The sequence below is a fragment of the Emys orbicularis genome, chromosome 5 (genome assembly GCF_028017835.1).
Source record: "Emys orbicularis isolate rEmyOrb1 chromosome 5, rEmyOrb1.hap1, whole genome shotgun sequence".
Classification (NCBI taxonomy): domain Eukaryota; kingdom Metazoa; phylum Chordata; order Testudines; family Emydidae; genus Emys; species Emys orbicularis.
In genome coordinates this window covers 59,013,059-59,033,389 of record NC_088687.1, presented here as the reverse complement: position 1 = coordinate 59,033,389, position 20,331 = coordinate 59,013,059, and the positions used below count along the sequence as shown (strand labels likewise).

General features: G+C 45.5%; 1 protein-coding gene across 1 annotated transcript in view; it reads right to left on the bottom strand.

Moving 5' to 3' along the window:
• The window catches only part of ARHGAP10 (Rho GTPase activating protein 10), a 232,123-nt gene that overhangs the window by 35,803 nt on the left and 175,989 nt on the right, over positions 1–20,331 (bottom strand). The window contains exon 19 of the mRNA XM_065405556.1: positions 19,172–19,322. Coding sequence (XP_065261628.1) covers positions 19,172–19,322 — 151 coding nt within the window. The remainder of the gene's footprint in view (positions 1–19,171; positions 19,323–20,331) is intronic.

Here is a 20,331-nt window from a genome sequence, read left to right as displayed (position 1 = left end):
TCAAGAATCAGTCCTTGGCTTTAATCCAAGAATTTTAAATAAGAAAACATCCACTTGTAACAAGAGCTAAGAAAACCAGACAGCTAACACCTTCTCTCTCAAGCAATTAACCAATTTTTCTGCAAACTCACTTAAGTAGAGTTACAGATTGCACCATCAAAAGAAAAAGTAATCTTTAAGATCAGCCTTACTAACAACATCTATGGGTCAAAAGTAGTTTGTAAAAATGAAAAATTCCGTAGTAACAGTATGCAACGTGAAGGCTTCACATGTTCCACTGAGATATCAAGATGATGAGCATGGTATAGATTATAAGCAGAATAAAATGTTTTCATGTATTTGAAGGTGTCACGTTGGCTGTACAGATATCCCAAACTCTTTTTTTTTTCCACCTTGCATATTGTAATAAACAAAGTTTAATGTAGGTAAGTAGCAAATAAAGTTGAGATATTCATTCACCATAAGGAAAAATTTCTCCTCAACAATACAGATATCTAACTAAGTAGAAAGTAGTCTTATGTGTCTGTGAATTTATGATGGATACATTCAATGTTTTCATTTAAAGAGAAACTTCGCAGATTAGAGACAGAAACTATGCACATAATAAACATCCACAGCAGAGTAAGAATTACATTTGTTACTTAGAACTTCAACATGTACAGCGGTAGAGTGAAATGGTATGAAAATATGACAGAGGATCAGTCGTCTTACAATGTCAATACAAGTTAAAAGGAATCACATGATATGAAGTACGGATCACGTTATTAAGTCAGTGGCAGCTAATAGGCATTATGTTATGACATGAACCACCACCTCTACTTCAAAAGGTCAATGGAATTCTTATGTGAATTAGATTATGAACTGAAGGGGACCAGTTAGGTTACAATGTCAACAGAAGTCAAAACAAATTACCTTATACTGTTGAAGCAGAACATTCACATTTACATAATCACAACAGAAGTCAAAAGATTCTGAGACAAGATACTTAAGCTCCTAAAAGGAGAGGAAAAAACTAGTCAACCTACTTCTATTTGCCCCACCACCGCTGTCACATAATGGATTTGATCAGCACAGCTGTTGCAATTTGCACCCCTGTGCCAACAAGGGCAGACTAACCCCTGAAAGCCTGGGAAGGGTGGCTGTGTTTGCACTGACATCCAACTTCAGGGATTCCACCAGAAGAACGCAGCTTTATATTATGTTCAGGGATCATCAGATGACTCAACAATGGAGCCTCTTTGGAACCATATTAAGTCAGCCCATCTCTAAATTGGGCTTTGACTCTCCCAAACCAACAACGTTACACTGCCCACTTTTGGATGGTGCTAGCTAGCCAGCTCCAGCTGTATAGGGATTGTGAGCCTCTTGTGCCAATGCCTCTACCATTAAGGGTGGATTTCCCACCACTACAGTCCACACTGATCATGTTCAAATGGCAGAAATCAGGAGCAGTCTTTTATATTAAGATCTGAAGAAAGAACATCCAGTGCTGAGGAAATTAATCTCAATATAATCGCCTTCTTTCCAACTGAAATGGGTAAGCAGAACTCTGCTTACTATTCAGACCCAGTCTACATCCCCCAAATTGCACCTATTTCACTAAATCTGTTTCTAAATTGACTTAGTTAAACCAGTCCAAACCCTTTCATGTGGACACACTTCAGAGCAAGTTTATTTTGGTAGAAAACCTTAACAAACAACACTAAGATTAAAAAAACAAAAAACAAATTTCAGGATTCCTGAGATACTAGTGTCTGAATATCAGGTTCCTGTACACTGTGTGAAAGACAGCTCTATTACTGCATGTCATTACATGGAAAAGATCTTTGTTATTGTGTAGCAAATCCCATAGACCTTTACTACTATCTTAGTATGTAGTTAGACTACATAAAACATGTTTTTACATTTTCCATTAATTAAAATGTAAGAAAGACTGTTGCACACTGCAACCAATACAGATTTCTGTCAGACAGTGGGCAGTAGATGACTTGTTTATCCATCAGAATAATGCTTCTTTTCGAAACACGTGCAGTAAGAGTCAAGGTTGCAGAACATTATGTAGGCCAATTTTTCTTTATGCTAACATAATTTTTAACATATGGCTTCAATGACTGACCTCACTTTTTTCCTAAAGAAAGACCAGCTTTGATTTGTTTAAAAAAAGTGTGTGTGTGTGTGTGTGTGTGTGTGTGTGTGTGTGTGTGTGTGTGTGTGTGTGTGTGTGTGTGTGTGTGTGTGTGTGTGTATAAAAAACCGCATGTATATATTATACACAATGTAGAGGTTTTTATTAGAGAGATTACCTTCCCCAACCCCATCATGATTCAGGAATGCTAGAAAAGCAGCATCAAGAGGCAGAACCTGTCTGAAGAATGGTTCATGCAGCTTAAGGTCTGTAGCCAAAATGCGAGGGAAAGGAAATGTGCCTTCCATCTGCAAGACATTACAAGCTCAGGGCACTTCTCCTTCCTCACTCACCCAAAAGCTTTTTAATTTTTTTCAAGTGTTTGCATAGATTTAAAAAAACAAAACAGGTTTTCCAGTCACACTTTTACCGCCTGGAATATCATGGAATTACCTTCATTTATATCTGTTCCTCGTCAGGTTCCCCCTTAAAATGTAGGATGAAGAGTTTTTAGATTGCCAATTCCCTCAGTAAAAACCACACACATGTGCTGAGTTGTAGGTGAACCTTTCACTGAGATAACTTAAAATGAAATGCTTCAAGAATCCTCATCTCTTCATCAAGCTGTGGCAAACAGTTCCAGGCACAGTCACAGATCCAGAGTCGGGGCATCCGTTTAGACCTCATCATTAAATTCTGAGATATGACAGATCAAAGGGGAACTGCGTGAACAGAAATCAGATACAAAAGTGTGGAGTTCCTCTCTTTACTCTTTGTGGATTACAAGGACAAGAGGAGGCTCTATCAATCAGAATGAAAAACTATGGTGAAGCTCCTAGGGAACCTCCTATAGAAGAGCCATAGGTCACCAAAAGGGGAAAGATACAGCTAGAAGAGAAAGCAAGGATGGTTGCTCGTGAGAAGGCAGTGCCATGACTACACTTGTACAAAAATCTCCACTCTAGGCAAGCATTAGTGCTCCTCAAATGGCATCAAATATCCTTAAACCCAGGGCTATTTTGTTAAAAGTTTTCTGTTCTTTTCAGGACACAGTGCCATATTGCATGGCTGTGAAACAAAGGCACACGCACTGGCAAGGGGTTTATGGTGCCTTTCTCGTCAGACGACGTTATCATCATCATGGGTTTATTTTGACTTGCCTTCCGAATTTTGCAGTATTGGGTTTGGCAATCCTGTCAGTTAGTGGGGCCATGCCAGATGGTTGCTGCGGAACTCCTGTGAGTGTCTGCACCAGGTAGACATGGACCACAGAAAGAGCTCATGCACTCAATACAGGCTCCCCAACTGACAAACTGAGACCATATCACCTTGTTATCCACTTTTCTTTTGCTATTTAGTATTAAAAAAAAAAAAAAAAAAAAATTTCCTGCCTTCATTTAGAAAGAAGCGCTAGCATTAGCAGTAACACTGCTCTACAGCCAAAATGCTTCTGAAATAAATGTAATCAAACTTTACTAATTCTGGGTCACTGAGAACAAAAATGATGCTTAAAATTGTTGATTGGCTCTAGTTTTCAAGATATGCTATTGGGTCAGTATATACGACCCTTGACTTGGGAATGGCGGAGGATAAGTGAGTTATAAAGGGAAGGGATCTCAATTTAAACCAGAAATGACTAAAATACATCTTTGACTGGATCTATGAATAAATCTATGACTGGGTTTGGACAGTACTTGCTTTTTAGGCAAAACAATGAATGATGCAATCTGAAGCTGGTATTGCATCATACATGATATGAATTGCATCATGTTATTCCTAGAAGTCATGGATGATGCAATCATAACGAAGCTTACATCACTCTGCTGAACAAATTGCCCTATATCAGCTCTAGAAATCATACAGTGTCGTGCTCTCTTATTTGTCAGTGTTTGATTTTGCAAAGGGACACATTTCTGTTTAGCCAAAGTGAGCAGAGATGCCTCGTACTTGTGTGAACAGTGCAGATAACTTCTGCTATGTTTGTGGTGAAGTGACTTTTGCATCACAAAAGCGCAGTATAACCACTATGGTTAAGAAAGCCTATCACCTTTATTTTGGCTGCAAAATTGGAGATCAGGACAAGAAGTGGGCCCCATACATATGCTGCAACACTTGTGCAACAAATCTTCGCCAGTGGTTGAACAGGAAAAGGAAATCTATGCCTTTTGCAGTGCCAATGATTTGGAGAGAGCCAGCAGATCATACCAGCAATTGTTACTTCTGCATGGTGCCTCCAGTTGGGAAAGGTGTGTCAAAGAAGAAAAAGTGGACTGTGCATTATCCAAACATTCCATCAGCTATACACCCAGTACCCCACGGAGAAGGACTGCCGGTTCCTGATGCACCAGAATCATTCTCACTCGAATCAGACGAGGAAGAGGATGAAACTTCTGGTCCTGAACCATCAATGGCACAGGACCCACATTTTCTCCCATCCTCCTCCTCTGAACCACACCTCATAACACAAGGTGAACTGAATGACCTTGTCAGGGATTTGGAACTACCCAAGAGTAAGGCAGAGCTGTTGGGCACCAGACTACAGCAGTGGAATCTCCTGGCAGGTGATGTTAGGGTTTCCATGTTCCGTGACCGTCAAAAGGATCTTGTCCCATTCTTCTTCATTGAAGGTGATCTTGTAGCCTGCAACAACATCGATGGTGTGATGGCAGCCCTTAACATCGTTCACGATCCAGATGAGTGGAGACTGTTCATTGATTCATCGAAGACGAGTCTTAAAGCTGTTTTACTGCATAATGGCAATGTTTTGCCATCAATTCCAGTTGGTCATGCAGTCCATATGAAGGAAACCTATGACAACATGAAACAACTTTTGAGGTGCATAAACTATGACCAACCTCAGTGGCAGCTTTGTGGCGATTTGAAGGTTGTTGCTCTCTTGCTTGGTCTGCAGACTGGATACACAAAGTACTGCTGTTTTCTCTGCGAATGGGATAGTTGTGCAAGAGATTCCCACTACATCAAGAAAGATTGGCCACTCCGACAGTCATTGGAGCCTGGGAGGAAAAGTGTTCAGCATCCACCACTTGTTGAATCAAGGAAGATTTTGTTACCACCCTTACACATCAAGCTGGGTCTGATGAAGAACTTTGTCAAGGCCATTGACAAAACACAAGCAGCTTTCAAGTACCTCCGTGGAAAATTTCCAAGGTTAAGTGAAGCTAAGATAAAGGAAGGTGTCTTTGTTGGTCCTCAGATTCGTGAACTTCTTCGAGATGATGCATTTGACCATGCACTGCGTGGCAAGGAAAAGACGACATGGAAAGCCTTCCAGTTAGTGGCAATAAATTTTCTCGGAAACAACAAGGCAGACAACTACAGGTTGTTGGTGGAAAACCTCCTCAAGGCATACAAAAACCTTGGTTGCAACATGTCACTAAAGATACATTTTTTGCACTCTCATCTAGATTTTTTTCCACCGAACTGCGGAGCAGTGAGTGACGAGCACGGCAAGCGATTTCACCAGGACATTGCAACAATGGAGAAACGCTATCAGGGCAAATGGAGCCCATCAATGCTTGCAGACTACTGCTGGACAGTGACAAGAGATGCTCCATTTAACAAATACAAGAGACAAGCCAAGAAGCGCCGAGTAGACACTGAATAGGACTAAACTATGTACATAATAGTTTTTTGCCTTTTGTTTCATAATAAATTTTATTTATATAACCCTTTTGCTGATTTTTAAAGTGTTACATAAACAGGACAGGTGAAATATTATCACATAAAGCAACCATAAACACATGAAAAGACCTAGGTTTACAATTTATGATTAAAACTCTACTATCTACACAATATACATAGACATAAAATGTAAAAACTTAAATATCTTAGAAACAGTAGCCAATCAGTTGTTTTAATTGTCATATTTGAATTCAGCACATCAAAATACATAATAAATAGCACATTTTATCTCTGAAGCAGACGACTTCTCAAAAATTGTAGACCAGTGTAATTGAACAAGCTAACATTGCTACAAAAACACAGGGCTGGTCTTCACGATGGGGAGATCGACACTGTAGGGGTCGATTTAGTGGGTCTAGTGAAGACCCGCTAAATCGACAGCAGAGCGCGCGCTCTCTGGTCAACCCCGGTACTCCACCTCTCTGAGAAGAGTAAGGAAAATTGACTGGAGAGCATCTCCCATTGACGCAGCGCAATGAAAGCACCGGGCTAAGTCGACCTAAGCTATGTCGACTCCAGCTACGTTATTCACGTAACTGGAGTAGCACAAGCCCTAACATGCCCCACAATGGTTCCCCTTATCACCCCTCCTGTTCAGTATATAATGGACTGCCGGAAAGGTTAATGAGGAGGCCTATGTTGAAGTGTTTTCAACATGCTAATGACACTCGGCTCTGTTTCCATTTTGTCTGAATTAGAGGGTGTGGCCAACAGAACGGCCATTCTGGGTCAGACCAATGTTCCCTCTAGCCCAGTATCTTGTGTTCCAACAGTGGCCAATGCCAGGTGCTTCAGAGGCAATGAACAGAACAGCCAATCATTGAGTTATCCAACCCCTGTCATCCTGGCAGTCAGAAGTTTAGGGACACCCAGAACATGGAGGTTGCATCCCTGACCATCTTAGCTAAAAGCCATTGATGGGCCTGTCCCCCATGAACTTATCTAATTTTTTAGTGAACCCACTTATACTTTTGGTCTTCACAACATCCTCTGGCAATGAGTTCCACAGATTGACTGTGCGTTGCCTGAAGAAGTACTTCCTTGTATTTGTTTTAAACCTGCTATCTATTAATTTCATTGGGTGACCCCTGGTTCTTGTGTCACATGAAGGGTTAAACAGCACTTCCTTATTCAGTTTCTCCACACCATTTATGATTTTTATAGATCTCTATCATATCCCCCCCTTAGTTGTCTCTTTTCTAGCTGAATAGTACCAGTATTTTTAATCTCTCCTCATATGGAAGCTGCTCCAGACCCTTAATCATTTTTGTTGCCCTTCTCTGTAATTTCCCCCCAATTCTAGTGTATCTTTTTTTAGGGGGACCAGAAATGCTCACAGTATTCAATCTGTGGGAATCTCATGGATTTATATAGTGGCATTATATTTTTTTTATCTATCTATCTATCTATCTCTTTCTAACAATTCCTATGATTCTGTTAGCTTTTTGACTTCAGCTGCATATTGAGCGGATGTTTTCAGAGAACTATCTACAATGACTCCAAGATCTGTTTCTTGATTGGCAATAGCTAAAGAGGAGTCTGTCTCAGTGAATAGTAGCGCACTGAGAATGGATGAGCGGGTCAGGGCTGTGGCTCAATCCACAGAAGACTGAGGTAACATTGTTAGGTTAAGGAAAGCAACTATAGGATATGGCAAAGTTTGTATTGGCCCCTGTGACTGAAGGTGCGTGTTCGTCATGTGTGATCACAATTTTGGCGTCTTGATAGTTTCCAGCTTATAACATAAGGCAGCAATGACCAAGACAGCGTTTTCCACCTCCATATGATCAGGAGATTGATGTTCTGTTCTTACACGCAAGGACCACCCTACCATCATCCATGCCTTGGACACTTCAAAATTAGGCTATTGTAATGCACTTTTCAAGGGGCTAAACATTAAATCTATTCAGTAACTGAACATGTTGTAGAAGACAACCACCCATTTCCTAAGGGTGTATCCCAAGTGTTACATATCTTACATGACATTCTTGCCTATATGTTGCTGCTCACACCATCTCACAGGACAGCTGAATTCTCTTCTATCTGCTGTGCTCCAGCCAGGTAGCAGGGTACTGGCTACAGTTTCAACTCCTAACCCCCAGGGTCTCTACCGTAGCGCCTTCTGATCAGGCACCCACTCTGCTATTCTACCCCACTGTTGGTTCCTAGCCAGAAAGGAGCAGTTGTAGTTGGAATTAGGGAAGGAGGCAGTCTGTCTGTCTGTCTCAGCTTTCCACAGTCAGGGGGAAATGAAAAGCCTAAAAGAGAATCCAGGAGCTGTCTGGGAAGGATAGGATTTAATGGGGAAAAGGAGGGGAAGAAGGTAATGGGAGAACAGGAACAGAATTTGGATGACCGAATGAGAAAGGGTAAAGGGGAGCAGAAGCAAAACAGGGGAAGGTTCCCTTAACTCTCCCATAAACCCCTTATATCCAGAACCCCAGTCTCAAGACTTTTCTCACCAACACTGAACAACACCAAAAAGAGACAAAAAAACATCCAATTAAAAGAAATGCTCTCTCATTTGCTCCAGTGTTATTCCTCATTAATAGGACTTGAGCCTATTGCTTCAGCTGTTTATTCTGCAAGCATCCTTGCATGCCTGAGTAAGGAATCTTATCTTTTGAATGGAGGTTGGATAGTGCACAGCTGGCATGAAGCAAGGGTACGTGTCAGTGGCTTCCATGCTTGGGATTAATGGCTTTTAGAATGCCAAACTGGCCTGCTTACAGTATTATGTGCCTCTGCATGTCTGTGTGCAGAAGGTGGAGCATTACAGAGATAGAGGAATATTGCAGGAGATCTGACTTTTAATGATGCTCCTTCTCCAGGAAAGATTGACCCTATATCCTAGGCTCACTGGTCCTCTTATTCCCCTCATTATTTTTTTTATTTTCACTCCAGTCATGTCCTCTTTTCAATGCTTTCAGTGCCCATTTTAATTGTATCTAAAATTTTACTTTTGAATATTCTTACAAGCTCTGTTTTGCATACTGAAAGTGAGAGAGCACTTTGCCTATATTTGGGAAATAAAAATGTGCCTGGAAAGAGACTCTGGATGTGGCATTGGATACTTCATGGGGTGGGGAAAAGCCAGCACCTGACAGTTACACAAACATTTCTACCAGCAGAGCCAGAAATGGAGACCATTCAGGGCCACATTCCATACTCCACATGCTTGTAGCTTTTGGCTTCTCCAATCCTAAAGGCCACCATGATTATTACAATTCTGAGGCTACAGATAATTCCCTACCTCCATTTTTAATAATTTTGGATGAGGCTTTTATTTTTACTTGTTGGAGGGGGCACTGGGTCAATAGATTTTCCCCATTTTGCCTCTCAGAGCATTTTTCTGTAGACTGTAAAATGCAAAAGTAAATAAATTTAGGAAGGAACAACATTTTAATTGTCTTTTGGATGCAATATAAACAGAGCTCTCTTCTGAGAATCTTTGTTGTCTGTCCATGTAAAAACTGAAGACCCCATGGCATTTTTTGGAAAAAAGGAGGAGCGTCTCCCTCAATAGAACAGGTTCTAATTTCCAAGGCTATCCATCTACTGCGTTTGTAAGGCTAGTATGACACACAAATCTCAAGAGTCATTGCACAACCAATACATTACTCTCCATAATGTTCTGTGGGATAGTGTATGAAAGATGCTATTTTGAAAAAAAACAAAAACACATCTATTTTCTAGTTTCAGAGGGCAGTCAAACTCTGAACTGATCACAGTATCATTTTTGGGCAAATCTGGTAGAAATGTTCTTCAGTGAGAACTGGAGGATCAGGCCATACTTAAAGTATTTGTCATTCCCCCTTTAAGCGGTGTTCTACTTGAAATACTGACAGGATGGAATACTTCAGCACGTAGCTTTCATAATTTCCTTACCATGGAAAAACTAAAAAAAAAAGACCAACAAAAACAATATCTGTTGTGACTTGGTTTGTCTTGCTGACAACAAGTTGATAAAATATAATACTTGAATTGTTTGCAAATAGGTTTAATATCACCTAATTACCATGTGTAAGGAAAATCTATGTGTTATCAGACCCCACTGTAGCTAATTACTTGAAGACATAATGAAGATATTAATCAGTGTGTTTTTCAACCTGTTACGACTATCAATATTTATTTCAGTTACAGTCCCATGTCTGAGTAGTTGCTGCAAACATTTTGGGTGCACTCAAGAATCCTTGTGATTTGAGAGTGCTTTTTAAAAAGAAAAAATGGCCTAGATTGTGTGCTTTCAATCCAACTAGTGGACTCTGCAGCCTGTTGACTCCCTGGAGCAGCTGATAATTAAAGGCTTGTTTCCTCTTTCCAAATGATTTTCTGTTTGCATAACAATTCTAAGCGAAACATCCTCAAGAAATTTTCAAGCACAAAGACAGTTTTACTTGGTCTCAAACACACTGCTGAGAGTTCAGCATTATTTTGTTAATAAGACATACATATCACACACACATACATACACACACAAATTTTAAGGTACATTTTCCTATAAATATATAAAAACTAGCTACTCTCTTTAAACAACAAGGTTGTGACAAATTGATCAAATCCAGAAAATACAAAATATTGGCCAATGCTCTATGCTTAACTCATGCCATTGTGAATTAAAAAAAAAAGGGGGGGGGGGAGAAATGGTTTAATGTTTAATTTCCTGTTACAACACATACACAGGATAAAATCTTCCAAGAGCAGTTATAAAACATGTATTTGTTAGCCAAGAAACTAAGAAAATATGGAATAAAGCCCAACCTAACTTCTGTTCTTTCTCCCTTTCCCACTGAATGAAATAACTAAAAGCTTGTAAGAACATATTTAGAGCTATTCAGGTCTAACCAGTGACTTGATAATTAATGAGGCTGTAATACATATTATGTTTCCCATCCACCAAAATGATCCTTCAGGTAATGACATAATTGGGCTAAACATTCTGTGTTACTGTATGTATCGTACCCAGTGTCAAATAATTAGGATATTGGCTACTGACAAAAGTTCCTCATAAAACTGAACAACTAAATTCAAATTAAAAGAAAAGTCAATGTTAATATGCAACGCAGTACAGACAAGCCACCTATCAAACAGCCAGTTCCTAAGAGCAAGATGCTGAGAGTCCTGAGTGAATGCCACTGATTTCAACATGCATGTAGTATACTAAGGGGGGAATTTTTCAAAGGCACAAAAGGGAGTTAGACACCCCACTCCTACTGACACTAAGTATAGGGTTGCCAACTTTCTAATGGCACAAAACTAAACACCCCTGGCCCCACCCCTTCCCAGAAGCCTCGCCCCTTCTCCAAGGCCCCACCCCCTCTCGCTCCATCCCCCCTCCCTCCGACACTCACTCTCCCCCACCATCACTCACTTTCACCAGGCTGGGGCCGGGGGTTGGGATGAGGGCTCTGGCTGGGGGGTGCGGGCTCCGGGTGGGGCCAGAAATGAGGGATTCACGGTGCAGGAGAGGGCTCAGGGCTGGAGCAGGGAGTTGGGGTGCAGTGGGGGTGAGAACTCTGGCTGGGGATGAAGGCTCTGGGGTGGGGCTGGGGTGCAGGCTCACAGCAGCGCTTACCTTGGCTCTCAGGTAGCGGCCGCCAGGTCCCTACAGCCCCTAGATGCATGGGCGGCCAGGGAGGCTTCACGCACTACTCTCGCCACTGCAGGCACTGCCCCCGCAGCTCCCATTGTTCACGGTTCCCAGCCAATGGGAGCTGCAGGAGCGGCACTTGTGGGCGCGAGGGCAGTGCGCGGAGCCTCCCTGGCCGCCCATGCATATAGGGGCCGCAAGGACCTGGCGGACGCTTCTGGGAGCCACACAGAGCTAGCGCAGGTAGGAAGTCTGCCTTAGTCCTGGGCCCCCGCTGCGTCGCTGATCGGACTTTTAACGGCCCGGTCGGGGGTGCTGACCGGAGCTGCAAGAGTTCCTTTTCGACCGGGCGTTCCAGTCGAAAGCCGGACATATGGCAACCCTAACTAAGTAGGAGTTAGCTACCTAATTACCCTTTCACGCTTTGAAAAAATGTCCCCCCAACACATTTTAGGATCATCTGAGAAAGCCCTACATCACAGTATTGGGACATCTGAGTCACAACAACACAGAACCCATCCCCATCCACTGTGATGGCATATTACTAGGTTATCATGCTGCATCAAATCATTACCACAACACAACCCACAGGCCTCAAAGGAATCACAGCAAGCGCTGAATTACCATGTTCAAGCTTTAACATCTCAGCCTTTTTCTTATTTCAAAATACCCAAATCAGGAGGGAATATGGGCTGTTTCTTTGGCTAAATGGCAAGGTTAGACAATCTGTCCCACCCTGTATTTAGCTCACACTCTGGTTATCTTTCCCAGGCCTGAGGAAGAGCTCTGTGAAGCTCGGAAGCTTCTCTCTTCCACCAACAGAAGATGGTCCAATAAAAGATATCGCCTCACCAACCTTGTCTCTATCAGATTATCATTATTTTGTTACCAATACCACTGTTTTATGGGCCTAATCCTGTTCCCAATGAAGTCAACACGAAAACTTCCATCAACTGCACTAGGATCAGGATCAGATCCTTAATGTGAGGTGCTGCCACTGTGTGGTGGGAATTCATGGATCTAAATAGAGTTTGAATTCAAAATGGTGGCAGTGGCAACTTCAAACATGCTCAGCAGCCATTCAAGTTGTATAAAAATATTTAAATTGAAGATTAATTTATAATTGGAGAAACTGTTTACGTCTTTTAGTTTCTCAGCATATTCTTCAGTCAGCAAGGACCAGTAATTTGTTAACCTTTTTTAGTATATCCCTCTAGTTTCATACGTCTTTAAAAAAAAAAGAAAGAAGAAGCAGAGTTTCCCCGTCTCACCAATGAGCTGAAAAGTACTGCAGACACGCCGAGTCTCTTGCAGACATTTCTCAGAGCCAGCTGTCTGATACAGTTGTGATGAGTTTGTTTATTAAACTTGCATGTTCAGCTATAGTAAGCATTTCTGCTTCCTCACTACCAAATTCACCAAGGCAGGAAGGCGATGTAATGACAGTGTATCAATAAAAGACAGTTACCTTTTCCGTAACTGGTGTTCTTCGAGATGCGTTGCTCATGTGTATTCCACAATAGGTGTGCATGCTCGCCATGTGCACCAGTGCCGGAAGTTTTTCCCCTAGCAGTACCTGTAGGGGAGCGCACTAGCGATCCCTGGAGTGGCGCCTCCATGGCGTAGTATAAGGGGTGCTGCGCGCTCCCCCCACCCTCAGTTCCTTCTTGCCAGACAACTCTGACAGAGGGGAAGGAGGGAAGGATGTGGAATAGACATGAGCAACACATCTGGAAGAACACCAGTTACGGAAAAGGTAACTGTCTTTTCTTCTTCGAGTGATTGTTCATGTGTATTCCACAATAGATGATTCCAAGCTATATCTGTTGGAGGTGGGAAGGAGCTCACAAACTCTTGGGATGGAGAACGGCCCTGTCAAACCCAGCGTCCTCCCTGGTCTGGGAGACAATCGCATAATGCGAGGTGAACATGTGAACTGAAGACCACATGGCAGCCCTAGAAATGTCCTGAATGGGGACATGAGCCAAAAAGGCAGCTGACGAGGCCTGCGCCCTAGTCCAGTGCACCTTCACAGTTGGTGGCGGAGGGATTCCCTCCAGGTCATAACAGGTATGGATGCACGAGGTGATCCAGTTGAGTGGAGATCGGCCGACCTTTCATGCGCAGGCGATGAACAGTTGCGAGGACTTTCTGAACGGCTTAGTCCGCTCCAAGTAAAAAGCCAGAGCCTGTCTCAGATCCAATGCGTGGAGGCAGCGCTCCTCACTGGACGCATGGGGTTTGGGGCAGAGGACCGGCAGCAAAATGCCCTGACCCAGGTGATAGACGGAGACCACCTTTGGGAGGAAAGAAGGGTGTGGGCGGAGCTGGACCGTATCTTTATGAAACACCGTGTACGAGGGCTCAGAGGTCAGAGCCCTGAGTTCCGAGACCCGCCTAGCCATGAGAGGTGTGATCAGGAGCATGTGGCTAGCGACTCAAATGGAGGCACCGTGAGACGGACCAACACCAGGTTTAGGTCCCACTGCGGGACAGGAGGCCTAACATACGGGAAGAGACAATCCAACCCCTTAAGGAATCGGCTAGTTATAGCATGGGAGAATACCGTGTGGCCCTGCACTGGTGGTTGGAAGGCCGATATGGCCGCCAGGTGCACCTTGACTGACGGAGAGCGCCAGGCCCTGGGCTTTAAGGTGAAGGAGGTAGTCTGAAATCAGCTGGATCGGGGCGTCCGCCCATCTGGAAAACTGAGACCACTTTGCCAAATAGGCTCGGCGTGTGGAGGGCAGCCTGCTTTCTAAGAGGACACGCTGAACCCCTTCCGAGCACGTCCTTTCCTCCCTACCTAACCATTGAGCAGCCACACTGTGAGGTGGAGTGCCGCCAGGTTGGGGAGGCGGCCCTGGTCCTGGGAGAGCAGGTCCGGGTTGGACAGCAACAGCCAGGCTCATGACAGTCCCATACCAATGCTGCCTGGGCCATGCCGGGGCAATCAGAAGGATCCGGGCCTTGTCTGTTTTTATCTTTTCCAGGACCTTGCCGATCAGCGGGCACGGGGGAAAAGCATAGAGAAACTGACCTGACCAGGACCTGGAGGAAGGCATCAGAGATAGCGCCCCCCCGAGCAGAACCAGGGACAGTGACGGTTCTGCCAAGCCGCGAACAGGTCCACCTGGGGAATTCCCCACACTTGGAAAAGTCTGTGCACCACCTCTGGGTGGAGAGGCCACTCGCGCTGAGAAGAGAAGTCCCTGTTCAAGTGATCCACCCGCACATTCCGGGTGCCTGGCAGATGGAAGGCCTGTAGGCAGATGTCGTGGGCTATACAAAATTCCCACAGCCTGAGGGCTTCGCGGCAGAGGGCAGAGGATCGGGCCCCGCCTTGCCCACTGATGTAGAACATCGTGGCCGTGTTGTCCGTGAGGACCCTGACCACCCGGCCCTCCAGATGCGAGTGGAAAGCCATGCACGCCAGCCGTACTGCCCTGAGCTCCTTGACGTTTATGTGGAGGGTCAGATCCTGAGCTGACCACAGACATTGGGTTTGAACATTCCCCACATGGGCCCCCCATCCCAGGTCCTACGTGTCGGACACCAGTTCCAGCGACAGGGCCCTACCCCGAAGGGACCCGTTGGAGCAGGTTTCTCGGGGAGGACCACCACTGTAGGGAGGTGATCACTGGCTTGGGCATCATGAGGACTTTGTCCATCCTGTCCCTGGCCTGGGAGAACACCGAGGCCAGCCAAAGCTGGAGGGGCCTCATCCTGAGTCTGGCGTGACGGACCACATACATGCATGCCGACATGTGACCCAAGAGCTGGAGGCATGCCTCTGGCTGTTGTCACCGGAAACCTTGTGACCCTGTCTGATGGGAGGGAGGCTCTGGCCGACGAGGCATCCAGGACCACCCCAATAAACTCTATGCATTGTACCGGGACTCACGTGGACTTGGTGTTGTTTACCAACAGGCCCAAAGTGGTGCACATGGACTGAAGGAACGCCACGTGATCCCGCACCTGCGACTGGGAGCTGCCCTTGACCAACCAGTTGTCCAGATAGGGGAAGATCTGGACCCCCCACCTTCCCCGACGCCTGAGATAGGCCGCTACCACCGACATACATTTCATGAATACCCTGGGGGCAATGGACAGGCCAAACGGGAGGACCGTAAATTGGTAGTGTTTCTGCCCCACTGTGAAACAGAGGAAGCGTCTGTGCCCCTCGAATATATGAATGTGGAAGTACGCATCCTGCAGGTCGAGGGCGGCATACCAGTCCCCGGGATCCAGGGAGGGGATGATGGAGACCAGGGAAGCCATGCGGAACTTGAGCTTCACCATGTACTGGTTCAGGCCTCGCAGGTCCAAGATGGGCCTGAGCCCCCCTTTGGCCTTCGGGATAAGGAAATAGAGGGAGTAGTACCCCTTGCCTTTGAACTCCCCCAGTACCGCTTCCACCGCTCCTAGTCCCAGGAGCCACCCCACCTCCTGCTCAAGCAGAGCCTCGTGCGAGGGTCCCCCACGAGGGACAGGGGCAGAGGGTGGTTGGGTGGGGCGGAAGTAAACTGAAGAGTGTAGCCCGGGAGATGGTGTTGAGGACCCATCGGTGAGGTCAGCCGTGACCACTCCGGAAGGAAAGCACACAACCGATTGGAGAAGGGAAGCTTTATTGAGGGTGGATCCCTGATGAGAACTGGCAGGGCGCCCCCGGGCGTCCCGTCAAAACCGCCTTTTCCCCGCCTACTTGCCCTTGGAGGACCCAGGCTAGGGGGCAGGCTGAGACTGCCTCTGTGGGCGCCTGTTATAGTCTCGTGACTTTTTATAATCGGTCTCGTATTTTGAATGGGTGGCCTGAGCGGAAGTCTGCTGTGGCTTGAACTTAGGTTTAGCCAGAGCCGGAATATAGAGATCCAGAATCTGGAGCATCTTGCAGGAGTCTTTCAGGCCATGCAACTTCGTATCCGTTTGTTACGCAAACAGAGCTTTGCTGTCAAATGGGAGGTCCTGCAGGGAGGTCTGCGCCTCGCTGGACAGCCCAGAGAGCAGGAGCCACGACGCCTTTCTCTTGGACACCGCGGAGGCCATGGACAGCGCAGCCGTGTCCGCTGCATCCGAAGCTGCCTGCAGGGTCGCCGTGGCAGCCCCTGGGCCCTCCTCCACCAGCGCTTTGAACTCCTTCCTGTCACGCTCCTGGAGGGAGTCCTCGAACTTGGGCAGGGAGCCCCACAGATTGAACTCATACCGGCCCAGGAGAGCCTGGTGGTTCGCCACCCATAACTGGAAGCTTGAGGATGAATACATTTTTCTTCCAAATGAGTCCAGCCTCCTTGAATCTTTATTTTTTGGGGTAGGGGCTTGGTTGGCCCTGCTGTTCCCTGTGATTGACCGACTCGACAACCAGGGAGTTAGGAGCAGGGTGGGTGTATAAGTATTCATGCCCATTGGCGGGTACAAAATACTTGCGTTCCGCTCTCTTAGAGATGGGGGCCAATGAGGCCGGGGTTTGCCACAGGGCATTTGAAATTTTCACCACTCCTTCGTGGAGAAGCAAGGCCACCCTGCCCGGTCCAAGGAGGACAGTACATTAAACAGGAAGTCCAAGGGCTCCTCCATCTCCTCTGCCTGGAGGTGGAGGCTTGATGCCACCCTTTTTAAGAGTTCTTGGTGGACCCTAAAGTCCTCCTGCGGGATGGAGGGAGGAGGACCGGTACCGTCGGTAACAGCTGCTCCACAATCGGCTCCGGAGGGTGGACCTGCGACGATGAGACGACGGCGATCGACACCCGGGGCTACGTAGGCAGTGCCGTGGCAGGGTCCTGGAGCAGGACAACGAACAGGAACGACGTCGACGTTCGTGCCGTGACCGGCTGCAATAGCCCCTCTGAGACAAGGACCTTTGGCGTCGTCTGCCTCGGTCCCATCGGTGTTCACTCCTCAAGGTAGGGTCTCAGTCAGACGGAACCCAACCAGATAGTCTGGTGGGCGTTGAGGGCGATCCATGTGGACTTTGCCCTGACTGGTTGCTGGGCGGCGAACGGCGTCGGAAACGTTCCCTCGACCGAGACCAAACCGGGAGCAACTGCGGAGATCCCAGCGGCGGTTTGCCTCTGGAGCGTGGGGCCCCTGGTACCGGCATGGACATAACATCCCAGGCCGCCTGCAGGGCCTCCAGTGTGGAGGGCATCCGGACATTCAGGGAGGCCTGCTCCGAATGGGCCGGGCTACTTCGCTCAACTTGAGTCAGAGGCCTAGAGGCCGGTGGGGATCAAGGACTGCCCAACATGGGTCTAGCCTCTGTCCCGGGTTTACTCCAGTGCCGCGGCGAAGAAAGCCTCTTCCTAGCTTTCTTGGCCTGCCCTGTGGATAGGGAGTGGTGCCGACTAGTCGATAGCGCCGAAGGGTTGCCACGCACCGACACCGCGGTGCCCGGTGCTGACTCAAAGCAGCGCTCCAGAGCCGGGGTCAGCGCCGACTCCATCAGAATAGCCTGGAGCCTAATGTCCCTTTCTCTCTTGGTCCAAGGCTTAAACAACTTGCAAATCTTGCAGCAATCTCTGAGATGGGTTTCCCCCAAACAGCATAAACAGTCCGCGTGCAGATCGCTCACTGGCACAGGTCACCTACAACTGTTGCACGACTTAAAACCCGGGGGACAGGGCATTCTAGCTAAACTACACTAACTGAACAACTAACTAACTACAGGTACCATACACTGAACGAACAAGCAGTTTGAGGGATGAGCTAGAGCAAAGCTGGAGCAGAGCAGTTCCGAAGCACCTTCACTGGTGGCAAGAAGGAACTGAGGGTGGGGGGGAGTGCGCAGCGCCCCTTATACTGAGTCATGGAGGCGCCACTCCAGGGGTCGCTATGGGCGCTCCCCTACGGGTACTGCTAGGGGAAAAACTTCTGGCACTGGTGCACGTGGTGAGCATGCACACCTATTGTGGAATACACATGAGCAATCACTCGAAGAAGTCTCATACTAGTACATAACATTCAAGTCTTCATTTTCTTCACTTTAATGTTAAGTGGGCTTTGTGTCTTGATCTCATGCTTCTTCATGTGGAGGGATAATTAACTAACTACATTGAGAGAGAGGAAGGGACTAGAGTGGAGAGGGCTGCAATACAAACTGAGCGCTGACTTGCCTTTTTAGAACTGCACATGCCCTCAAACCACAAGATTTCAAGAAAATGGCCAGGTTTTGAGCTAAATGCCAGGACATGCAGAATACCATATAGTCCATACTGCACTATATGATATTGCTGCATACTGCACATCCAGCAAGATTTCTTGCTTCTCAGCAGCACAGAGCAGGATGCAAGTATTTACTGCCACTGAACATCAAGGTATTAAAGATTCAAGTACAGTAGCAGTATTCTTCAGTTCACTGAGTGACCTGAGCCTTTAATCCAGATGAATTTAACATTAGAGTGCATTAGCTGGTCTCATAAAAGATTTGCTTTAATTTTAGTTCCCTCGCCATTTATCTTATGGTTGCATAATCTTCAGTAGAGGTCATACAGATTTCCCCAAAGAAATGGGAACTGCCTTTTTTTTTTTTTTTTAAAGGGCGGTGAGGGGAGGGGGGCAGGAATGGGACTTTAGGCAATTATTCCCCAGTTTCAAATATGTACAAGAATATACCCTCTTCGCCTCCCCACTCCTTTCCATGTCTCAAATGACAAAAAGAAAAAAATAGAAATGTGAAATGGAAAATTACTGTAGACTCACACAAGATATACAAAAACACCCATCTGCTGCCAAGATAGACAATATAATTAAAATCTTACCATCATCAAGCTCAAGACAGAGATTATATACAGCCAGAGGCCGCTTATTACGCTGCCCTTGTCTTCTCGATTGCCTTGGTGGGACATTTGGAGGAGATATTGACATAGAGATTGGCTCAGGGAAAGTGGCATCAGGCAGGGTTTTGAAAATCTGCAATCAAGAACACAAGAGGTATTAATTATTTACCATGAACAGCAACCTGTGCAATGCAACTATAAACCATTATCAAACAACATTTGTTCTGGATTTCATTCAAAGCAGACAGGAGCCAAAAATCCATTCCTTCAAGTTTTAGGAGTGTGTCGTGGGTCCTTAATGAGTGCTTTTTAAATAAATACATACATACAAAATAAAAATAAGCAAAAAGCACTGTCTACACATTAACCAGGCAGCAGATCAGTTAATCCAAAGACTAAATATGTGCAGCCATGCTTGCCAACTAGGGGAAAACAATGAATTAACTCTATGAACCACTATCCAGAAAAGTAAATTTCCACAATTTCACTTAGGGCCAGTAATTTTGCCAGAATAGCCATATTCATTTTCAAAATTTATGACAGAGTCATACTATCATATTAACCCCTAAAAAAAAAGCATGCTCTTGGAGGGAGTGTGTGTGGCGGAGTTGCTGTGAGGGAGGCAGGAGTAGCACATTGTACTGGAACTTTTTCAATTAGCCATTAAATAATGAGTCCACACACTTTTACTAACCACGATAATACCCACAAAGACACACACAAGAGATTACATTTCCTTTAGTCATTTTATCTTTTCATTCATGACCATTAAAATCCAACATAAAGCATCATGTCATTTCTCTCTGGGTAAAAAAGCAATGCACATCTGTTCAAGTTTCCTGCATTTTTTACTAGTCCATGATGCTGATTTACTTATAAAAGCTGATCAATATGCCTATATAGCATTTAATAGCAGCCCTTTACATTTGATCATGGCAAATTCATGTGAGCAAGTTAGCATACTATAGATTTCTCTGAAGACAACAGCCACGAGACAGTAAACATGCACATAGCTTTACAAAAATGAAGTATTGTGTTTCCTTTACATCATATAGCAGCACAGCATAATGGTATAACAAGAAACAACATAATTAAATAGTGTATGGTGTTTCTGTGTACTGGAGTTATACAGAGACAATCAT